Raw genomic sequence first — 19,417 nt, forward strand, 5'->3', positions numbered from 1 at the left:
AAAGCAAAATCGCTGTTCAGGCTTACGGACTTTGGTTGCTTGTGGAGAGAAATTTATCAGAGATGACGCTGCCAGCAAACATTCCCAAGTCCAAGCGTTCACCTGGGAAGAGTCTCACGGATGCGCAGCTGGATGCTTTGTGTCCCGTGTCTCTCACATTCACGTTTCTCAATTCTCACCTTGGAATGGCCTCACTGGAGACATCACACCGCACATGCACTTTCAAAGACAAGTGGGAATTTTGCTAAGACCTTTGATGACTGGAACACAGCCGCACAATGTCTGGACTTAATTACCTCCATTTGAATGTCCTACTTCGAATCGAAGCTCGTATTTTAATTTTTTGTTGTATGGAACACACTAACTGCTAATATTTATCAAAATAGTCATAAGGGTAACAACAGACACTTTCATTCCCCGATACTGACCACTAAAACAGAAACCCTAAATATGATATTTTTTCTTTTGTTATGAGACAGTTTTCAACAATTTCACTGTGTTGAAATAGGATTTATTTAAAATATTTCTTTGTTTAAAAAACCAAAAAATTTAAAAGTTTGGCTTTCAGCACATGTCCAGGCCACCATAACGGCCTTCAGAAATATTAAAATCGTAAACATCAGTGGACACTCCCAAGTCTTCCTTTAACATCATATGACAAGTTCCAGGCTCCTACTCTTTAAGGCAAAGTTGTGTCAGTTCTCATTATTTTTACATTTTGTAGTGTTTATAATTAAGAGATCAATGTAACATTCCCCAAAAAAGCTGTTGTAAGCATCACCATCACTTCAAAACTGTATGTAATACTGTGTACCAGGAAGAGAGAGAAGCATACAGAGGTCTGTCAATTCTGCATTGCATAGAAATGAAACTCTACTAAAATAAAGCTCTAAAAAAATTCTACGAAAAGCCTTAAAAAAAAAAAAGGTAACAACTCTGCTCAAGTTTCCCTCCAGCCAGGAAACTGATCATAAAATTTGAAGCCTCACATCACAGAGCCTCAAATTCTAGGGTAGTCTTTTGATTTACACCAATTCGGCATGAGGCTGATTGTCCCATTTTAAGAAAGGTCTGAATATTACGTTTTTCTGTTTTTAAATAAATATTCAACTGCAAAATCCCTGGGCAAGGCCTTACCAATCAATATTTTAATACTGAAGGCTTTAGTGTTTAAAGCAATAATATTTGAGCAGAAAATTCCCTTTTAGCTTTAAAGGTTTAAGTCCCTAAATTTCGGACCAAGAAGCTTTCATGGTCATGGGGTGAAACAGAGCTGTATGGTGAGGCCTGATCTCCCACTTCGGATAAAACTAGACTTCTGCAGATCTTGGAGCTCTGTCCTGTTGGTGTGGGCTCTCTCAGAGTCTTACCACTTTTCTATTGTAGTTTTCAGGTAATTTTTAGAGAACTAACCACTAATACACAGCCTAATACAAAAGAAGTTGACAGGAGAATATTTCAAATCTTTTGCTCGTAATTATAGGACTGTATCACTGTTGAAATGTTTGTCTCGAGTGTGAATCCGTTAGCAGTAGCCTTGGGGTCCTTGGGAGATCCGTGTGGAGAGGAAAGAACTTGCCAACTTTGCTAAGGGCGTGTAGCAACCCTCAGAGCCAGCTCACGAAGGCCGAGCGGTCACCGTGTCTCTGCGAGAGCTTCGTCGCGGTGGACGGCGACGGGACTTCAAGCTATGCAGGGCCGGGAAGGAAGGGATTCTCAAGGCTTTGACAACTAGGGACTCTCTGGGACTTGGACCCTTAGACGTTAAGTTGTTGCGAGTAACTATTTCTACTTGATAACGCAGTTTAAATTTATTTGCAGGAAAAAAAAATTAAAACCTTGAAACTGCTACGAGTGTCTTAAGGAGGGAAGGAAATGCTAAAATCTCTGTTGTGTACCAAGTCACGTAGCCTGCTGGTGCCAACTCCTTAAAAACGGATTCTCTGAGTGTCTTGCACTGACTGGTCTCGGGGAGTCTGTCTCCCAGAACGGCAGAGAGTGACGTCAGTTTACATTCTTCGGTAGTGCAATCCTTAAAGAGCCCAGAGAGATTAGTGTCCAACCACTTGAGGAACAAAACAAAACAAAAAACAAAAAAACAAAACAAAACAAAGGCGACATTTTCCCTCACGCAGGGGTATCAAGAGTCCGCCTGCTGGAACTCCACGCGGAGCGCTCCGACCTGCAGGTCTCGGTTCCGATCTTGCGTAGCTGCCCGGGAATTACGTGTGAGCCTGGAAGGACCGACGGCGGCAATGCTCCTCGGGACACGGAGGTCTCTGCATCGCAGCCACAGCGGAGACCCCGACCAGGCGAGTCCTGACGTCAAGCTCCGATCTAGGATTTTGGCAATAAAACTGAGTTTGATGCACTCCTACGCTAGGTTTTCTATCCAGTCTAGTAAAGTAAAGCACCTTTGGATTAAAAATATTAAGCTCAACAGCAACTAGACTTCTCAGTTTTGTATTTAAGTTTCCTTATGTCTCCATGGCTTAACAGTGTTCTGCTGCCAGAGAAAGTATCAGTCCGTGGCGTCCAGACTTTCTGCCGGGGGGGCGTACTTCAGCCTAAAAGTGCCTAGAGAGAGGGGAGAGAGACCGGGTTTGAGTCACTGTGCGACTCCTGCCAACGGCTGAGCTGCCCAAAGCTCCTGCTAGCGTCTCCGTCAAGAGGCAGGCGCGGCAAGTCTGGACCACCTGTCGGACCCACGCCCAGCTCCTCGCTCCCGCCCCCAAAACTAAGCCATACAGGGGGATCAGCCTCAGGGGTGACACGGCCGGTCCCTGGGACGCTTCTCTTTTGCTTCCAGAGCTCGGCCGGGCAGGGGGCCGGGGAGGCCTGACCCGCACCAGGGGCCCGGGCTGACTGCTCCGGGAGCCGGCCACGCGGTGAGCACACCGACACCCGCCCCACCTGCCACCAGAGCTGGCTCGCCTCGAACGTGCTCTGGCTGACCACGATGCACAGGCGGGTTGCGGGATCCCAGGCCTGGGGCAACCATCCAACGTCTCCAGAGCCCAGGGGACTACCCCAGGCCGCGCCGTGAGTACCACGGAGCTGGGAGAGACGCCTCCTGCCTGGCTTCATCTCCCTTCCCCAGCCAACAGCGAGAACACACCCGTGTCCCCACATCACACACACACACCGGACCTGGACTAGAGACAAAAGAGAGCGAGTGCAAGTAAAAGTGGGGGAGGGGGGGTGGCGTGTGTGGCCGCAGGGAACACCACGCAGCCTCCTCGCCCCGCCGGCCGGGTCCCCCGGGCAGCAGCAGCAGGACAGCCTGTGGCGGCACCCGCACCCCCGCACCAGGCCCGCAGGGGCCCCGTCAACCCCACGGGCTGCCCAGCTCGCAGGGCCAGCGTGCCCTCCCCCGGCCGGCCGGTCCCCTCGGAGAGGAGGAGGCTGCAGGGACGGGCAGCTGGAGACCACGCGACCCTTCCGGAGGCCTTCACGGCCAGCCCAGCGACAAGGACACGCTTTTCCCAGGAGCGTCCGTGCTCTAGAGGCAACCCGTGGACCTCGGTGCCCGCGCACGGGGGTGCTCTGTGCCCCAGCGCAGCCCGCTCGGCGGCCGCCCCCCTACCTTGCCGGTTGAAGTCCATGGACGGCTGCTTGCAGTCCTGGGCGCGGTGCCCGGTGGCCCCGCAGTTGTAACACGACAGGTTGCCGCTCTTCTTGTGGCCGGAGCCGCCGCCGCCGCCGCCGCCGCCCAGCCCCGGCGCCTGGTACACGCCCGCCGCACCCGCCATGAAGCCGGGCATGGGCGGCACAGCGAAGGCGGACTGGCCGGCCAGCACGGGCTCGGGGGCCACACCGCCGCCGTAGGGCGAGTGCACCACGGGGAAGGCGCCGCCGCCGTACTGCTGGGCGCCCACATAGCCGCTGCCGCACACGGGGCTGAAGGGCAGGAAGGGGAAGGGGAACACGGACGGCCCCGAGAACGGGTGCTGGAAATAGTTGGCGTAGCTGACGGTCAGGCCGCCCGAGCCGCAGCTGCCGCTGCAGCCACACGACGTGCACACGACACAGCCGGGCGGCGGGCCGGGCGCGGGCTGCTGGGGCGCCGACTGCGGCTGGTGGTGGTGGTGGTGGTGGTGGTTCTGGCTGGAGGCGGGCAGGTTCCCGGGGGAGCCCCCGCCGCCCCCACCGGCCCCCCCGCCGCCGCCGCCGCCGCCCCCACCGCCGCTGCTGTAGAAACTGCTTTCGGGGGCCGAGGAGAGCGCGGGGCTGGAGCTGGGGGCCGGGCAGCTGGGCACGGTGGCCATGCTGGCGAAGGACGCGGAGGGGTGGCTGCTGGAAGAGGCAGTGTTGCTGCTCGCACAGAAGCTGGCCTGCAGGGGCCCCAGGGGCACACTGCCCATCGCGGAGAAGGCAGCTTTGGTGCTGGCGGCGCACACGGCAGCCCGCGGCTTTATTATTGCAGGGGGCACGCTTATTTGCACGTTATTCGAACAGGCAGTTTGCCCAGAAATGGCAGAATCCGCGGGGACAGATGAAGACACCAGAAGTTTTATGGGGGGCCGGGCCGCATGGAAGACCGTGCCCGACGTGCCCGCGGCAGCAGTGCTGGCCTCCCCCGCCAGGGCCGGCTGCGGGGCCGACTTCATCACCCTGTCCAGCGCGGACGTGTGCACGACTTTGGCACGGGGACCGAAGGAGACCGTGGGTGACACGGAGCTGCTCTCGGCGAGGGCAGACAGGACCTGCAGGGGCTGCTGGGGGGTGGGTGTGGGTGCCGCGTCGATCACGGCGTGGCCGAAGTTCTTGTCCACTTTGATGCCGCCTCTTGGTCCCGAGAGTTTACTCCTTTCTTCGAGAGACAGCAGAGAGTGCACAGAGGGCGGGAGGAGCTTCATGTCCGCAGCCCCCCTTTCCGACTTGTGCACGGAATTCAGCATCCGGATGGGCGCCAGGTGCGAGGCCGCAGCCATCATCTGCGCGGGGAGGGGGTGGTGGCCCGACGGACCGGAGCCGGCCTCGTTCTGTACGGGGAGAACCTGGGCCGTGGGTCTCGTGGAAGCCGACGCGAAATGGTTCAGCAGCATGACGGGCTTCTCCTTCTCCGAGCCCTCCCCGTGCACATCCACACCTGCGGGCGGAGACGGAGCGGTCAACGAGGTGCCCGGGCCCGGGCAGGGGCAGCACAGCGCTCCCAGGCCTGCCGGGCGTCCTTACGTCTGTCGCTCTCCTCGGCGCTGTCCGAGCTCTCGTCCCGGGCCTGCAGCCCCATCGGGCTGGGTGACGAGCTGGAGCACTCGGAGGAGCTGCCCTCCCGCGCCGTCTGCTGGGGCGGCGGCTCCACGTCCACCCGCAGTGCTGCGGAAAAGGGGCACGGGTGTGGGTCGTGCGGGCCGCGGCTCCCGCCCCCCCCCCACCACCCGCCTCCGAGCACACCGTCCTGCGGAGCCCTGCGCCGGCCCCAGGGAGGCGGCGGTGACGGGACCCGGAGATGCAGGGGCGACAAGCAGCCCGAGGCCCCACACCCGCCTCCTCACAGGTGTGGGCACAGCCAGGCTCCGGCCACGGGCTGCAATGCCGCCCGGCTCACGGGCCGCAGAGGAAGAGACAAGGGTCCCCGGCCACCACGGGGCAATAGAAGTCATCTCCGACACCGAGACACCCCATTTTAGGAGGCCAAGGGACAGAAGAGCTGTTTAGTCAAGTAACCACTGAAAAGACACTGCGTGTTTCTCTCCCCGGCGTCCTGTTGCTCTTAATGCTTGCCGGGCGTGCAGAGCACCCTGCGCCCCGACCGTGCGGGCGAAGGCAGGGAGCGGAGGCGGCCCCGTGGCTCCCAGCGCCCGCGACGGGGCGGCTGCGCACACGCAGCTGGGGAGCTTCGACACAGACCTGCGAGGCAGGGACTCACACGGGGCCCGGCCGCCTGCGCCCTCCCAGGGAGGAAGCGAGTCTTCATCTGCTCGGGCTTCCTCCTCCTCTCTCCCTCCTGCGCTGCAGCTTCTGAATCTAATTCTTACGCTTCTACGACTTCAGCTGAATCACTGGTCTCCAGCTTCTAACCCAAACATCCCTTCTATTCGCTAACGGTGGAAATGATAAAAGCTAAAATGATGAACAGAAACTATAAATGCTCCAAAGACGCAGGTGGCGAAACGGTGCGCGTGTGCTGCGCTCTGACAACTCCCCTCAGAAGGAAGCGCCCGACCCAGCTCAAGGCCGCCCCGCCCTCACCCACCTGCAGCGTGCGGGCCTCGCACACCCTGCACGGGCCCGACGTGGCTGGTGGGGGGGACACGGGCCACGCCGCTGCTGGTGACTGGGGGCGGGGCCGTGGGGTTCAGGCACCGCTTCTCCGACTTCTCCCTGTGCCACGAGAGAGCGCGCGAACAGGTGAGCATCTGGGTCTCTGGCCACGAAACCGTTTCCTGTGGCCCCGGCTCTGCTGCAGAGCCCAGGGGCCATAGCAGGGTGACCGCCCCCAACTGTCCTCATAGGCGGGACGCGATGTACTCTGACTTGGTGGGTGCAAAGGGCCTTTCCTAGCGGACCCAAACCGCACCCGTGTGACCGACAGTGTGAATGCAGCTTTGGTCTCCAACCCGTGCCGTCCGATCAAGGGCATCCGGCGGGAAGTGCTCGTGCGCCCCGGCTCAGTACAGAGGGGCTTTTGGAACGACCCTCGGGCTCAACGCTGGCCCATGAGGCGACCCATCTCAGAACCTCCTGAGACTCCAGATGGCCCCTGGGAGACTTACGACCGGCACGGGTACCAAAAACGGGGCAGATGCCACACTGTCTCCCCTCCCCTCTTTCCGTAAAGCCCCACCCCCGTGGCGGACGACCTCTCCCGTCCTATCCCCTGGGTTCCGCCTCCGGTGAAGTCTTTTGCCTCCCAGGCCACCCGAAGGTCACCCCCACTTGGGGCCCCCATCCGATTAGGAGCCCACTGGGAGACCACACAGCCCGCGGGGAAGAAGGGGCATCTGCGGCATCACACGCACTTCTCCAGCTCCAGCTGCGTCTTGAGCTTCTTCTTCGCGCCCATTGTGAGGGACTCAAATTTATTTAGATCTTCCTCCGTGAGGCTCAGAAACTTCCAAAGAAACACATTACAAGGTTATTGAGACTCAATTAGGACTTGAAAACAAAGAACTTGAAATATTATTAATAAATATACCCTCCCAGCAGCGTATGCAAACAGACCAACTCTAACTGGGTAAGGAAAGCCTTGGGGGTCAGGCGTCTGGGGGCTCAGTCGTGAAGCGTCTGCTTCGGCTCAGGTCATGAGGCAGGGATCGAGCCCTGCTTCGGGCTCCCTGCTCAGGGGAGCCTGCTTCTCCCTCTCCCGCTGCACCCGCTCGTGTTTGATCTCTCTCCCGCTCACCCTCTCTGTGAAATGCATAAATAAAATCTTTAGGGAAAGAAAAAGGCCATGGGAACACCACAACAGTCCACTGCTAAAGACATGGTGTCCCTTGTTCAAAATACGAAACGCTCACTTTGCATATGAGGCGCAGAGGCCTTGTCCCCTGGGCCCTCCAAACGCGGCCTGGAGAAGACAGGGCAGCGGGAAGGGCCGCGCTGTGCGGGGGACTAACGAAAATGTCTCGCAGTTCCCACGTCCGTGGGGGTGCGCCTCTCCCGTCCAGGGACCCACCCCCTCAGGCGCGAGCCATTTATCCTCCTGTAAACAGGGGAGCCCCAACAGCTCTTCTGTGTGAAAATCACCCTCATTTCAGGGGCAAAGCAACTTTGCTGGGAAGCAAGTGGTCGGGAAACACTGGAGCCGCTGGGACTGAACGGGCGACTGACCCGCGCATCTTCTACGAAGCAAACAGAACACTCTGGTTCTCCCCACAGCTCACAACGCGCTTTGTGATTTTACGGCCAACATTCAACTCCCACATTCCACTAAAGCAGTATCTATTGTTTTCTTAGGATTTACAAATTTTAAGCCAAGAGTATTACAAATGTACTTAGAACTGCCTATTTTGTTCTAAAAGCTCGACTTCCAGGTTCAACTGCAGATTTTCGGACAAAGATTTTCATCGAGATAGAAGCACCAAGGGACTGTGTCCAGCAGGGGCATCAGAGCTCAAACAGGGCCACGGGTCAAACTCTGTTTGCTCAGTGATGCCAAGACTTCAGAAATTCCAGAATTTTCTTTAACAACAAAAAAATGCTCATTAGAACTCTGTTGTGAAAAATAATTTCCAGGCGCCTGGTAGCTCAGTGGGTTGAGCGTCCAGCTCTTGATTTCAGCACAGGTGATCTCCAAGTCCTTGGATCAGCCCCAGGGCAGGTCCCGCCCTCAGCAGGGAGTCTGTCTCCCTCTGCCCCTCCCCCCGCCCCCATCTCTTAAAAAAAAAAAATCTTTGTAGGACTGCTTCAAAGACATATAAAATTCGTCTATTCTTTGGAGCTGTGCGACCATCAATCAGTTGATCACCAGCGGCAGCTTCCCTGGAGGCAAGCACCTGGGTGCCGGGCACAGCAGGCCCTTCGGGCACCACGCTCCCGTACACGCACGGCCCAGGCAGAGGGCACCTAACAGGGCGCATGTGCCCGGAGCTCGTCAAGTCTACGGGAACAGCTGCAGAAGACACAATGGCCTTCCTATCACGCAGAGTACCTTTCACGTGAAGACCCCAGCCTATCTTACAAAAAACAAAAACAAAGCTGTTCTCAACCCATCCGGCTGGAGTCCTTGCCTCAGCAGCAAGAGGACTTCCAATCCACACCCAGTGCCACCCCCCAGCCCCGGTGGGCGTGCCGGGCCCGGGGCGCGCATACAGGCATTGAATACCAGGCGGCGGGAATTCCCCATGAGGGGCAGTGTAGACACCCGCCTCTGTAGCCCACCCACTCACCCACATACCTTCTCCATGGTGAGCTGTTTGAAGACGGGATAGTACTTGTGCAGGCGCAGTTTCCGAAGCCAGTCTAGGATCCCGTTCTGCTCCTGGGTCTGAGGGGTCTGCAGCCCGGAGGGCATCAGGATGGCAGGCGAGGAGTCCATCTGGGCCCGGTAGGCCAGCGCCGAGCCTGCACCCCCTGTGTGGGAGCAGTGGGGCAAGGTGGCCGCGCTGGCCGCGTGCTGCAGGTGGTGCTGGGTGCCGCTCTGAGACGAGGGGACGCCGGCCACGCCACACACAGGCCTGTGGGGACAGCAGACAGGTGGTCTTCCGAGGACCGCAGCCCCCCACACACAGGCGGGCAGTGGGCTGGAGCGGGCTCCCCGTGCTGGGCCGTATCCGAGGCCACGCCCACTGCAGCACCATCGTCCTTTCCTGCCACTGTCCCCCAACACCACCCCCTGGAGGTGTGCACGTGTTTGTATGTGGACGCGTGCGGCTGTGTCACCACCGGACTCCGGACTCTGGGCCGAGCTGCCCGGTTTCCGTTACGCTGTCAGAGCAGGATACGGAGAATCCTAGCCGCACCTGACTCCTGACCCTTTAACGTTTCAAAGAGCGCGTCCCAGCAGCGGGCTGGAAGGAGCACTCAGCGTCCTGCCTCCTGCCCTTGGCCCTTCCATCCCAGACCGCACACCCCACGTTCACAGTGTACTCGGGAGGCAGCAGGCCGGGGTGAAGAGAAAAGGCAGGCCTCTGGAAGCCCCCGTGTTCACGTAAGAGTGCGCGCGCGCGTCACTGTCGGCGAGGCTGGCTCACGGCAACGGCAGCCTGTCACCTGAGCACCGCCACTGCCACCATCAGGCCTCCTGCTGACGGAGGACCCTTGGAGCAGTGGCCCTGCCACCTCACGGGCACAATCGCTCCCCGGGAGCCTATAAAAATGAAGAGTCTCTGAAATTCTGGTTTCCTAGGGTGTGCAGGGCCCGGAAACTGGCTTTTGCAATAAGAGTCCTGGGGAATTCCAACTCCGGGGGCTCAGAGAACCACTTTCTTTACACAGAGAAATCGTCAACTGCAGTGTCCATCCCACCGCCCTCACGACAGCATCGAGACTGAGAGCAAGGACGGCCTCACTGTACAAACAATTATCGACACACAGCGACAAGCCGTCTCCCCGCCGACTGAGACGTGCTGCCGCCACAGGCGCCTCACCTTCCGGACGCGCCCAGCACGGTGCCCACTTTAGAGAGGGACGGGGTGCCAGCACCTGCAGGTCGAGATAAGTGTCATCGCGCGTGCGGGAGGCGAGACGCTTTCATCTTCACGTTCCCCCCGGTGCAAACTCACTTGGACTTTGAAGCTGTTGGGTGGGAGACGAAGAGCTGAAGAATTTCCTGACCTGCTCATTTTTTAACACGTGAGGAGGTAACGAAGCCAAATACCTAAAAATTAAACAAAGTGGTTTGTCCGCATTAAAATCGCTATTACCGAAAACTAACTGGGAGCCCAAGTCTGATTTCAGCTAAGAGACGCACGCACGGGAAAGCAAAGCGAACGGAAGCCCCGGGTGTTCTCCCCGCTTCGATCCCCCACGCGCACCGCATGTCAGCACGGGGGCGGCGCGCTGGCACGAGGGCAGAGTTGGGCCCATGGCGGTGTCCCGTGGCACACGCCGCCAGGCTGCACCCGCGTGCGTCACTGGGGCTGGGCCCCCGGACGCGGGCCGGCCCCTCTGCCTGCTGCCTCGTCCACAGTATGCTCCACGGCCAGGAGGCACGGGCTTAAGGGACTCCACCAGGCCCCACTACTGTCCCGCAGCAGCCTCAACTCTCCAGCGCGGAACAGAGACAGTAACTGCCCAAGACTCCCTCCGACTGTCAGGACCACAGGGAGCAGGAGCGCTCTGGGCAGCTCCATCAGGCTCTCCGTAAGCGAGGGAAACCCCCAGGGACACCTCCGGGACCCAGACTGCTGGGATGACTAGGCAGCTCAGGTGTGCAGCCCCACTCCGGCCCCACCACGTGTCACCCCACGGGCAGGCGCGGGTGGCCTTACCTCAGGTCTGCTTCCAGATCCACGTGGTTTCGCTCAACGTAAAAGGAATCCGGGCCGGCTAAGCAAGGAGTGAACTTGTCCAGGTTGTCCTCGGGGTGCAGCTGGGGTAACTGAAACAGATGGAAAAGCACGGGACGTCGTCAAAATTCACCTGACACGGGCCTCTTCCGGCTGAGACGGGCGGGTGCTAGGTACTGACACCTGCGGGACACGACAACCCGCCCTGCTCTCAGCCATCCGGGGCTCCACCTCCACTGAGGATGTGGAAAGCCACAAAAGAACATCACACCCACCACGGCATCAGTAAAAACCTCCGCAGACGACACGACCGTACCTATCCGTGGGCCCATGGACACTCAGCCGCAAGGCCACCACGTGAGCAGAACTCCGAGACGGACCTGCCCCGCCAAGGAGAGACAAGACCATGACCCTGTCTGCTGTGGCACAGCACGAGGAAGAGGCGGCAGCCATGCCAGCAGGCAAAGAGGTCAGAAGATGGACACTTCCCACAGGCTGACCGTGGGCCAGACACCGGTCAGCCAAGAGCCCCAGATGCAGGGGGAGTGTGCCCTCCCTCCCAGGCTCACTTCCACAGGAGACTGGAGAGCACCTCCAAGGCAGCAGAGGTGGGGGCTGGCTGCTCCTGGGAGCCCGACCTACACCTTCCCTGGAGCCTTCTCTAAATGCAAGACGGAAACCCGTTAGCCAGGGAGGGACAGGACTGCTCCTGCTCCCAGAGCCCAAGCAGACCCTCCATTTGTGGGGATGAGGCAGAAGCTCTCCTGTCCTGCCTCGGTGGGGCAGGGGTGGGGAGGGAGTCCTCCCGGCACCAGGCCATGGGCAAAGATACCCTGCTTCTGGGGGAAGGAACAAGCCGGCCCACTGGCCCCGAAGAAAGGGCAAAAGCCCTCTTGGGCTGAGGGTACTGCACCAGTACGAAGAGGAGGCCAGCTGTTGCTGGCGAAGAAAGGGGCAGAGAAGCCCAAGGGCCCTGTGCCCGGGACCGAGCCTGGACCAGGAGGATGGAGAATGTCTCACCCCAGCACCAGTCTGTCACTAGGCAGTGAGTGACTGCCGTCTCCCCACAGAACAGGGAGAGCCCCTCCAGGCCATGGACACACAGAACAGCTGAGGGCCAAGGTGAGGCCCGACCCCCGAGAGGAACTTCTGACACCGCAGGCCCTTCTCCCCAGGCTCAAGGTACCCGCTGCCGTCAACCAGAGGAAGCCGAAACCTCCAAGGGCCGGGGGGTTGGGGGTGGACGTAAACTGCAGCAGCGACAAAACCCAGCCCCAGCCCCAACGCTGATCAGACCGGATCGAGAACCCCACTGAGGGCTGGGAGAGGCGGCAGCACGCCCCTTTCCGGACAGATGTACCCTTTCCCTCAGTCTCTCCGTTTTCTAAACATGATGTCTAATACTCCATCAAAAATTACACGATACCAAAAACAATGAGGGAGAATGAAAAGTATCACGAAGAAAATCATCAGAGCCCGACTCAGAGGTAACGGCATGCGGGACTACCAGGCCGGGACTGTCAACCACCGCGACTCGCGTGCTGAAGGGTTCCGTGAAAAAACAGACAACACGCAGGACAACGAATGGAAAGCTCAGCGGAGAGAGGAAACTTTACTGAACGATGTGTCAAATGGAAAACCTAGGAAAAGCAAGAAATCAGAACAACAGAAACCATGGTCCCAGAGATGAAGAACTCGGCACACAACAGGCTCATGAGCCCGGGCAGAGGCACGGGCTGGGCGTCAGGGAGCCCGAGAGCAGGGCAGCGGAAACCGTCTGACCAGAACACACAGCGGAAAGAACCAGAAAAACAAAAGGGCACCGAGAGCTGTGAACAACGTCAAAGGTGCAGGTGCAGAGAGCTCAAGCCCCAGGACGAGAGGCGGGCGGAAGAGACCTCTGAAGAGACAACGGGGAAGAATTCTCCAAGACGAACGAGAGACAACGCACCAGATTCTCAGGAAGCTCAGAGAAGGCAAAGGCAGGGGAGCATGACGCACCGTCAGAGCCCAGTGGGCTCAGCGTTCCCGCCAGCGCAGCCCGGAGCCATGGACGCTCTGCAGGTAGAGAGGTGAGCGGGCACGCAGGGAGGACATCCCGCGTTCAGTGTCACAGAGGGAACTGCGAATGCCAGCGCAGGGTCAGTCATTCCAGAGAGCGCGGCTGACAGGCCAGAGGACAGGCAACAGCGAACGACCCCTGCCCAAGCTTTCGAGGCACGGTCCGCCAACCGGACCCCCTACTGGACGGCATCCTGACCCTAGTGCGGAGACGGACACTCGCTTTGGAGACACTTTCAGCACGTCACCCCGTGAGACACAGAGGACTGACGAAGACGCTAAAGACGGGGTTCACCGCGACAGCCCGGGGCCAGCGGGCGGAAGACACGCGTGAACCGTGGAGGTGCGCACACGTGCATGTGCGTGCCACGTGTCTGCGCGGGGAGGCTGGCGTCTGCATCTACTTAGTAGCGGAAGCTTTCGCTGGGATGGCCCCTGTAGAAGCGACCCGAGAACGAATCGTACGGACAAGAGATGGCGCCGGGACTGGACTATGCCCGTCCCCGCAGGGTAACCGAGGCAGACCGGCCTCAGCATCCTGCCCCTTCTCGTCTGCAGCAACGGCAAGGGGCACAGACCGTGGCATGGAGGACCCTGTCCGGGCGGTCGCGCACGCATCGCCCGCTCTGCCGGCTGAGGGAGGCCGTCCAGTCGCTGCGGTATTACACAGAGCCTTGGGGTTTCCAGAGGAGCCCTGAACCACCTTACCTTTGAAATAAATTCAGTCACTTCAGAGGGAGATTTGGTTACTGATGTTACTGAAGAATCAGACCACAAGACCTTAAAAACAAACAAACAAACAAACCTTAAAAACAGACGCCACGTACGTCCCTCACAACACACCTGTGCGGGAGTCTTCGCGGGCACAGGGGCAGTGAGCGTGCTGAGCCCCACACGGGGAGCACCTGCTGAACGGGGTCGTCACACAGCCCCCGACGCGTGAGAAAAAAGGTCACGTCACTCAAGTCTTCGACGGCGTCACTTCCTGTTCTGTGCAATCATGCAAACAGCCCCGAGTCGGAGACCGGCCCCCCCGAGGTGTACGCAGTCACGGACAATCACGACGGCTTGTGTGTGCCAGGCACACCGTCCTCAAGGGCACCTCCTCGCAGCTGCGAACGAGACAAGGCCCCCACCCTCGGGAACCCAACAGAACAGGGGGCCGGGGGGTCGTCAGCGCTCGGGGAGCAGCGGGGGTACCGGGGGCGGGGCCGGGGCGCACAGCTTCCGGAGGAGCAGTGGGAAGGGCTCAGCAAACAGCTCTAGGTGCCCGAGACCCGAGCCGCACACGGCCGCGTGTCCACACTGCATGGGGCGGGCGGGCAGCCTCGTGTCATCACCGTGTCCCAGCCAGTCCCCCGGTGGACTGCAGGCATCCTGGGGGAAGGTCTCCTCCCTCCGGCTTCCCAGTGCTTCTCCAGTGTTTCCTGACCACCCCAGGGCGCTGAGGACTGTGGGGGAGGAGGGAGAGCGGCACAGAGACGCGGGTGCAGGGTGGGAGCTGGGCTGGGAACAGGGAATCCAGCAAGGGGTGAGCAGGGGCGAGGGGGGAGGGCCATAAGAAGGGTGAGGCCGTGAAGCAGGAACTTGGCCCTCAGATCCGGAAGGCGCAGGAGGGTTTCAAGTCAGGAAGTCAGACGACCCAAAAGAAAACGCTGCATTCTCAGCGATGCAGCTGGCGCGGCGCGCTGGTCTGGAAGACCCCCTGCTCCCGCCCGCGCCTGCGCCTTCTGACCGGCAGCCCACTGCCGCTGCCACCGGACCGCTCGTCCCCCTCCCCCTGCCGAAGCCCACACGGGTCCCCACAGCGGGCGCACCACGGAACAACCGCGAAGGGGGCCGTCTGCTCGGGCTCCGGGGACTCACAGACCAGGGAGAAAGGGGCGCGGTGCCCGGGGCTCCCTGACAAGGCAGGCGCCCGCGCTCCTCGCCGCCCAGACGGACCTGCACCAAGTTGCAGACCCCCACCCGCCTGTGTGAGACAAGCTGCCACCCAGCGACCCGCCGGCACCATCTGAGGAGGGGCGGAAACTCCGTGGCTCTCCCATGTCGGCCCCAAAGCACAGGCGACGTCCTGGTTGGTCACAGTGCAGAATGCGCTGCAGGACACCCCTTTCCTGGTGACTCTCACACCAAGAGCAAACCCGATTCTCTCACTGTCCACATTCTCAGGGCACGAATGCGGCGTGAAGGCCGACACACGACATCCAACGCCCCAGCAACACGCGCAGCACAGACACGTCGGGTCACGCGGACACAGACACGCCGCCTCCCCGTCGACGACATGTTTCCCGCAGGCACCGCTGCCACGGGCCGTCAGCTCCTGACACTTTACTTGTCCTCCCCAGAGGCGCGGGAACTCCAGTCTAGGGCAGACAGAGAGCACGGGCTCACTTCCGGGCCACCCGCGGCACTGCCGGGCCCCGCAGAGGACACAGGCTCCTTCACACTCACCCTCGGCCTCACCTGCCAGGCCAGGCCCCCACCCCAGAGCGGGGGACAGGCCCCAGGAGGGGCACGGAACGCAGAGCAGCCTCCCGGCATGCCACATGCCACCCACATGGCCCGTCACATCCAAGGCGGCACCAAATGGAGGCTACCCCATTCCATTATATGCCACCAAGGAAACACTGGCCAGATGCACGACAGCACTGCGGTCTCCTGTCCCTTGTACCCGTTCCAAAAGCTACATACGCAGCTTCACTAAGCCAGACTGTGAGTGCCCTAAATATACGCAAACATCAAAACGTGCCCCAGACAGACACCCAGGACTACAGCACGCTACATCTCAGTCCTCTGACTCACTAGTCAGCTCCATCCCCCACGTCCCCATTGTCACCCACAGCACTCGATTCGGGCATGCGGAGCAGAAAGCTCTCACCGCATGGGGAGAAGCCCAGCCGGAGGCCCGGCCCACAGCTCCCGCCACACCTCGGCCATGAGCCGGGAGCCCAGCGCCTGGTCACCCAGCACCGGCCGCGGAGAGCTCAAGGCAGCCAGTCAGAAACACAGACCCTATGTGGAGAAGACAACAGTTTTAGAAAACGAAAAGCCATCGTTCATATTCTCAGGGGTCTAAGAGAAGAAAACCATCCCCAAGAACGGGATGCTACGAGGAAAGAATTATCAGAGGACAAGTATTCTTTGAAATCAAAACCAGGACAGGAGTGAAAAATCCCACTGACGAAAGGGGGAGATGACACAGTCCTCCATCAAGTAGATCAAAACATCAAAGGGAAAGAAAACAGAGAAAGAAATCAAACAAAGGACCAGGCGTGAGGTCCAGTATGCAGAGAGCAGGAGCCCCAAAGCAAGGACAAGAGAGACACACAGCAGAGGAAATCAAAGAGGAGGATTCGGATCGGGACCCCTCGATTACGGATGTGAGCTTTCAGGTTAAAAGGGCCCACCGAGTCCCAGCACAGTGATGGAGACAGACCCGCAGCCAAGCACGGGTGAGCGGCACGTAAACACCCAGGACCGAGGAAACCGGCACGAGTGCCCGAGCTCAGGATCAGTAGGTGGGAAGCCAGCAGAGCTCTCGGCCCCGAGGAAGAGCGGCGCCCAGCTCCGCCGGTGCTCTCGGTCACACTCGGGGAGGGCGAGGTAGAAGGCACGTGCAGACAGGGAAGGCCTCAGAGGCAGAACCTCCCCAGTGCCCTTTCCAAGCAGCTACCAGACAGAGGATGACAGAAGACCTGAGAACAGGGGATGGTGCCTGTAAGTGGGTTACATGGGTGGGGATTAGGGGCAGATCTGGGGCTCACCAGGGACCATCGGGGCACGTGGCAGCAGAACCACAGCTCTGAGGCGGAACCAACAGGGCTCTGGGCCTGTCTGAGCACAAGGTGGGGGATTCGCAGATCATCATAGGACTTTTGGAGCAAAGTCCTTTCTAAGTACTTGTTCCCAAGCAAGAAACAAACCGGCAAACACAAAGACGACTGGAGGGAAAGCCTGAGCGCGCACCGTGCGGATCCGGGATCAGCAACTCTCCCACAGCACACGGACACCACAGAGCCACCAAAGTGCGCGTCCCAACACTTCCCGGCTGCTCGAGGCCACGTTCGCACAATTACCGGGCTCTGAACTCTGCGAGAACAGCTGATGAAAAGGACTCCTCTCTGCTAACGGCAGTAAGACATTCAGAGCACGTAAGATTATCTTGAAAAGAAAAAATAAAACTTTCAAGGAAAAGACAGAGCACTAAAGGAAACATGAACGCCTGGGTTCTTAGGAAAGAATACTTGTCATCAGCTGGGTTCCACGGCTCTTTCTACGCTGCTGACATTCTGCAGTCTAGGAGGCGCTTAAGGGTCTGCACTCATCTTCTGGTATTTTCCCTCTCTGTCCTTCACTTTGAACGAGAAATCTTTTTATTAAAGTTTTTTTTTTAATGGTTTCCAGTTTTTCAACAGTGAATATGGGAAAACAGGTAAAACGTGGACATTTCCCACGCATGTCCATACGCGCGGACTTTGCGTTTGCAGCACTGGCTTCCTGCACGCTGAGATCTGACCCCTCAGGAGCCAGGAAGGAGCAGCTCCGACGCCAGTGAAAATCCACTAACCCCGCGGAAGCGAGCCGGAAGCACGGACGCCCGTGTGCGGTACCTGCCAGCGTACTAGAAGCATCTCCCTTCCGCTACAAGAGAAGCCTCTCGTTTGTATCCTGGAAACACTGATCCATAAAGAGTGGAACTAGAGATAAACGGGACTGAGAAAGGTGGGCAGAGGCCACCGGGCCCCCCAGAGCCAGGGAGGCCGGCAGGCAAGGTTTTTCTGCGTCTCCCTCTGCGGCCAGCACGGCCGTCCCACCACGGCCCAGGATGGCGTTTGATGGCTCTGGTCCCAGAAGGGTAGCTGTTTATTTCCACATAGAAAAGACACCTTCCTTAAAGGACAATTTATGTAATGTCCCTTTGTTAGGGTTCTGCGGACAAAAGGAAAGGCTTAATCCTCAGGTAACTTTTTTTTTTTTTTTAAATTTTACTGATTGATAACAGACCACAAACCACACCCACCTAAAGGGCATAAAGTGCTAAGTCTAGGCCTGTGTCTGCGTCCAGGAAACCACCACTCCCATCAATGCCACAAGCGTGTCCCACACCCCCAGGAAGCCACTGTGTGCCTTCTGTCGCTGGACACAGTCTGCATTTCCTAGTTTTCTGTAAATGGGCCCACACCATACATCTTTTTTGGCAAAAGGTCTGGTTTTTTCACACAGATTATGTAATCATCTGAGTTTTCTCCACACTGCTCGTGTAACACTAGCTCAGAGCTCTCCACTCCGGGCCGTCCTTCCGCGGTATTTCTGGAACCACCACGCTGATCCGTTCTCCTGAGGATGGCCGCTCAGGGTGGTCCACATTCAAGTGGTGTGAACGTTCACACACAAGTCTCTGTGTGACCCAGTGCGTTCCTCTCCTGTGCGTTCCACTGCTGGTGGAACTAATGGGACATACTTTAGGGAAACGTTTAGCTTTTTATAAAACTCCCAGACAGCTTTGCAAAGAGGCCGCAGGCCAGAGCACAGGCGCTGGCCGCTGGAGAGGGGCCCAGCTTGACCAGGTGCGCCCCTGACAGCAGCCCACCGGCCCGGGGTCCCCAGCTTGGCCATCCCACAGGCATGCAGCAGCGTCCCCCTGTGCGTCTCATGGTCATCCTCCTACTGACGAATGGGGCCCAACGTCTGCTCGGGCGGGACGGCACCCTCTGAACACTCTCTGCTAAGGTGTCGTTCAAATCTTCGGCTCATTTTTTACCCGGTTGCTCTCTCATTACCAAGTGGTGAGAGTTCTTCGCTTGGGATGAAAACTGTCGAGCACGTAACGTGCAAATACCTCCCAGGCTGCACCCTGCTCGGCCATCTCCCGTGCCTTTAGAGGAGCAAGTCTGACACTTGATCAAAGCTCGCGTGTTCATGCTGCCTTTCGTGGGTCATGCTCTCGCTACTGTAGCAAAGAGATCTCTGCCTAGCCACAGTCTTGCGTGCTTTCTTCCAGAACTTTCGTCATCTTAGGTTGTACATTTCGCAGTTTTGACTTAGTTTTTGACTTAGTTTTCTACGCGAGGTGAGAGGTCTGGTCAAGGGTTCCGGAGCCATTTGTTGAAAAGACCGTCCTTTCTTCCCTGGACCGTGTGCACGTCAGTCGGCCACTGACCTGCGGGTCTAACTCTGGACTGTCTCCGACCCGCTTACAGGTGCCCCATGCTCACGGTGACCCGACACACCAGCGTCCCCGGAGTCTGACGGCGAGTCTCCAAGACAGACAATGGGCAGCTTCGAACTTAATCCTTCTTCTCAAAACTGTTTCGACTGCTCTCTTGTTCCTTCCGTACGTATTTTAGGGCTAGCTTGTTGATTTCTAAGACAGAAAAATCCTACTGGGGCTTATTTTTGAGGGGAGTCATTTCAGAGGACAGCAGGCGGGGGAGACGGGTGGGCTCGCCGCTGTGCTC

The 19,417-nt window shown here is 58.6% G+C and overlaps 1 protein-coding gene across 1 annotated transcript in view; it reads right to left on the bottom strand.

The window, feature by feature from the left end:
* Positions 1–914: 914 nt before the first annotated feature.
* Positions 915–19,417, bottom strand: part of LOC111152847 (zinc finger CCHC-type containing 14) — a 54,237-nt gene continuing 35,734 nt past the window's right edge. The window contains exons 4-13 of the mRNA XM_022511522.1: positions 13,665–13,736; positions 10,878–10,987; positions 10,170–10,264; positions 10,035–10,089; positions 8,843–9,122; positions 6,966–7,057; positions 6,200–6,327; positions 5,179–5,319; positions 3,587–5,092; positions 915–2,577 (exon numbers count right to left, since the gene is read on the bottom strand). Of these exons, the coding sequence (XP_022367230.1) occupies positions 2,522–2,577; positions 3,587–5,092; positions 5,179–5,319; positions 6,200–6,327; positions 6,966–7,057; positions 8,843–9,122; positions 10,035–10,089; positions 10,170–10,264; positions 10,878–10,987; positions 13,665–13,736 (2,535 nt within the window). The 3' untranslated portion in view covers positions 915–2,521. The remainder of the gene's footprint in view (positions 2,578–3,586; positions 5,093–5,178; positions 5,320–6,199; positions 6,328–6,965; positions 7,058–8,842; positions 9,123–10,034; positions 10,090–10,169; positions 10,265–10,877; positions 10,988–13,664; positions 13,737–19,417) is intronic.

The sequence above is a fragment of the Enhydra lutris genome, unplaced genomic scaffold (genome assembly GCF_002288905.1).
Source record: "Enhydra lutris kenyoni isolate GAN:26980312 unplaced genomic scaffold, ASM228890v2 scaffoldscaffold30, whole genome shotgun sequence".
Classification (NCBI taxonomy): Eukaryota; Metazoa; Chordata; class Mammalia; order Carnivora; family Mustelidae; genus Enhydra; species Enhydra lutris.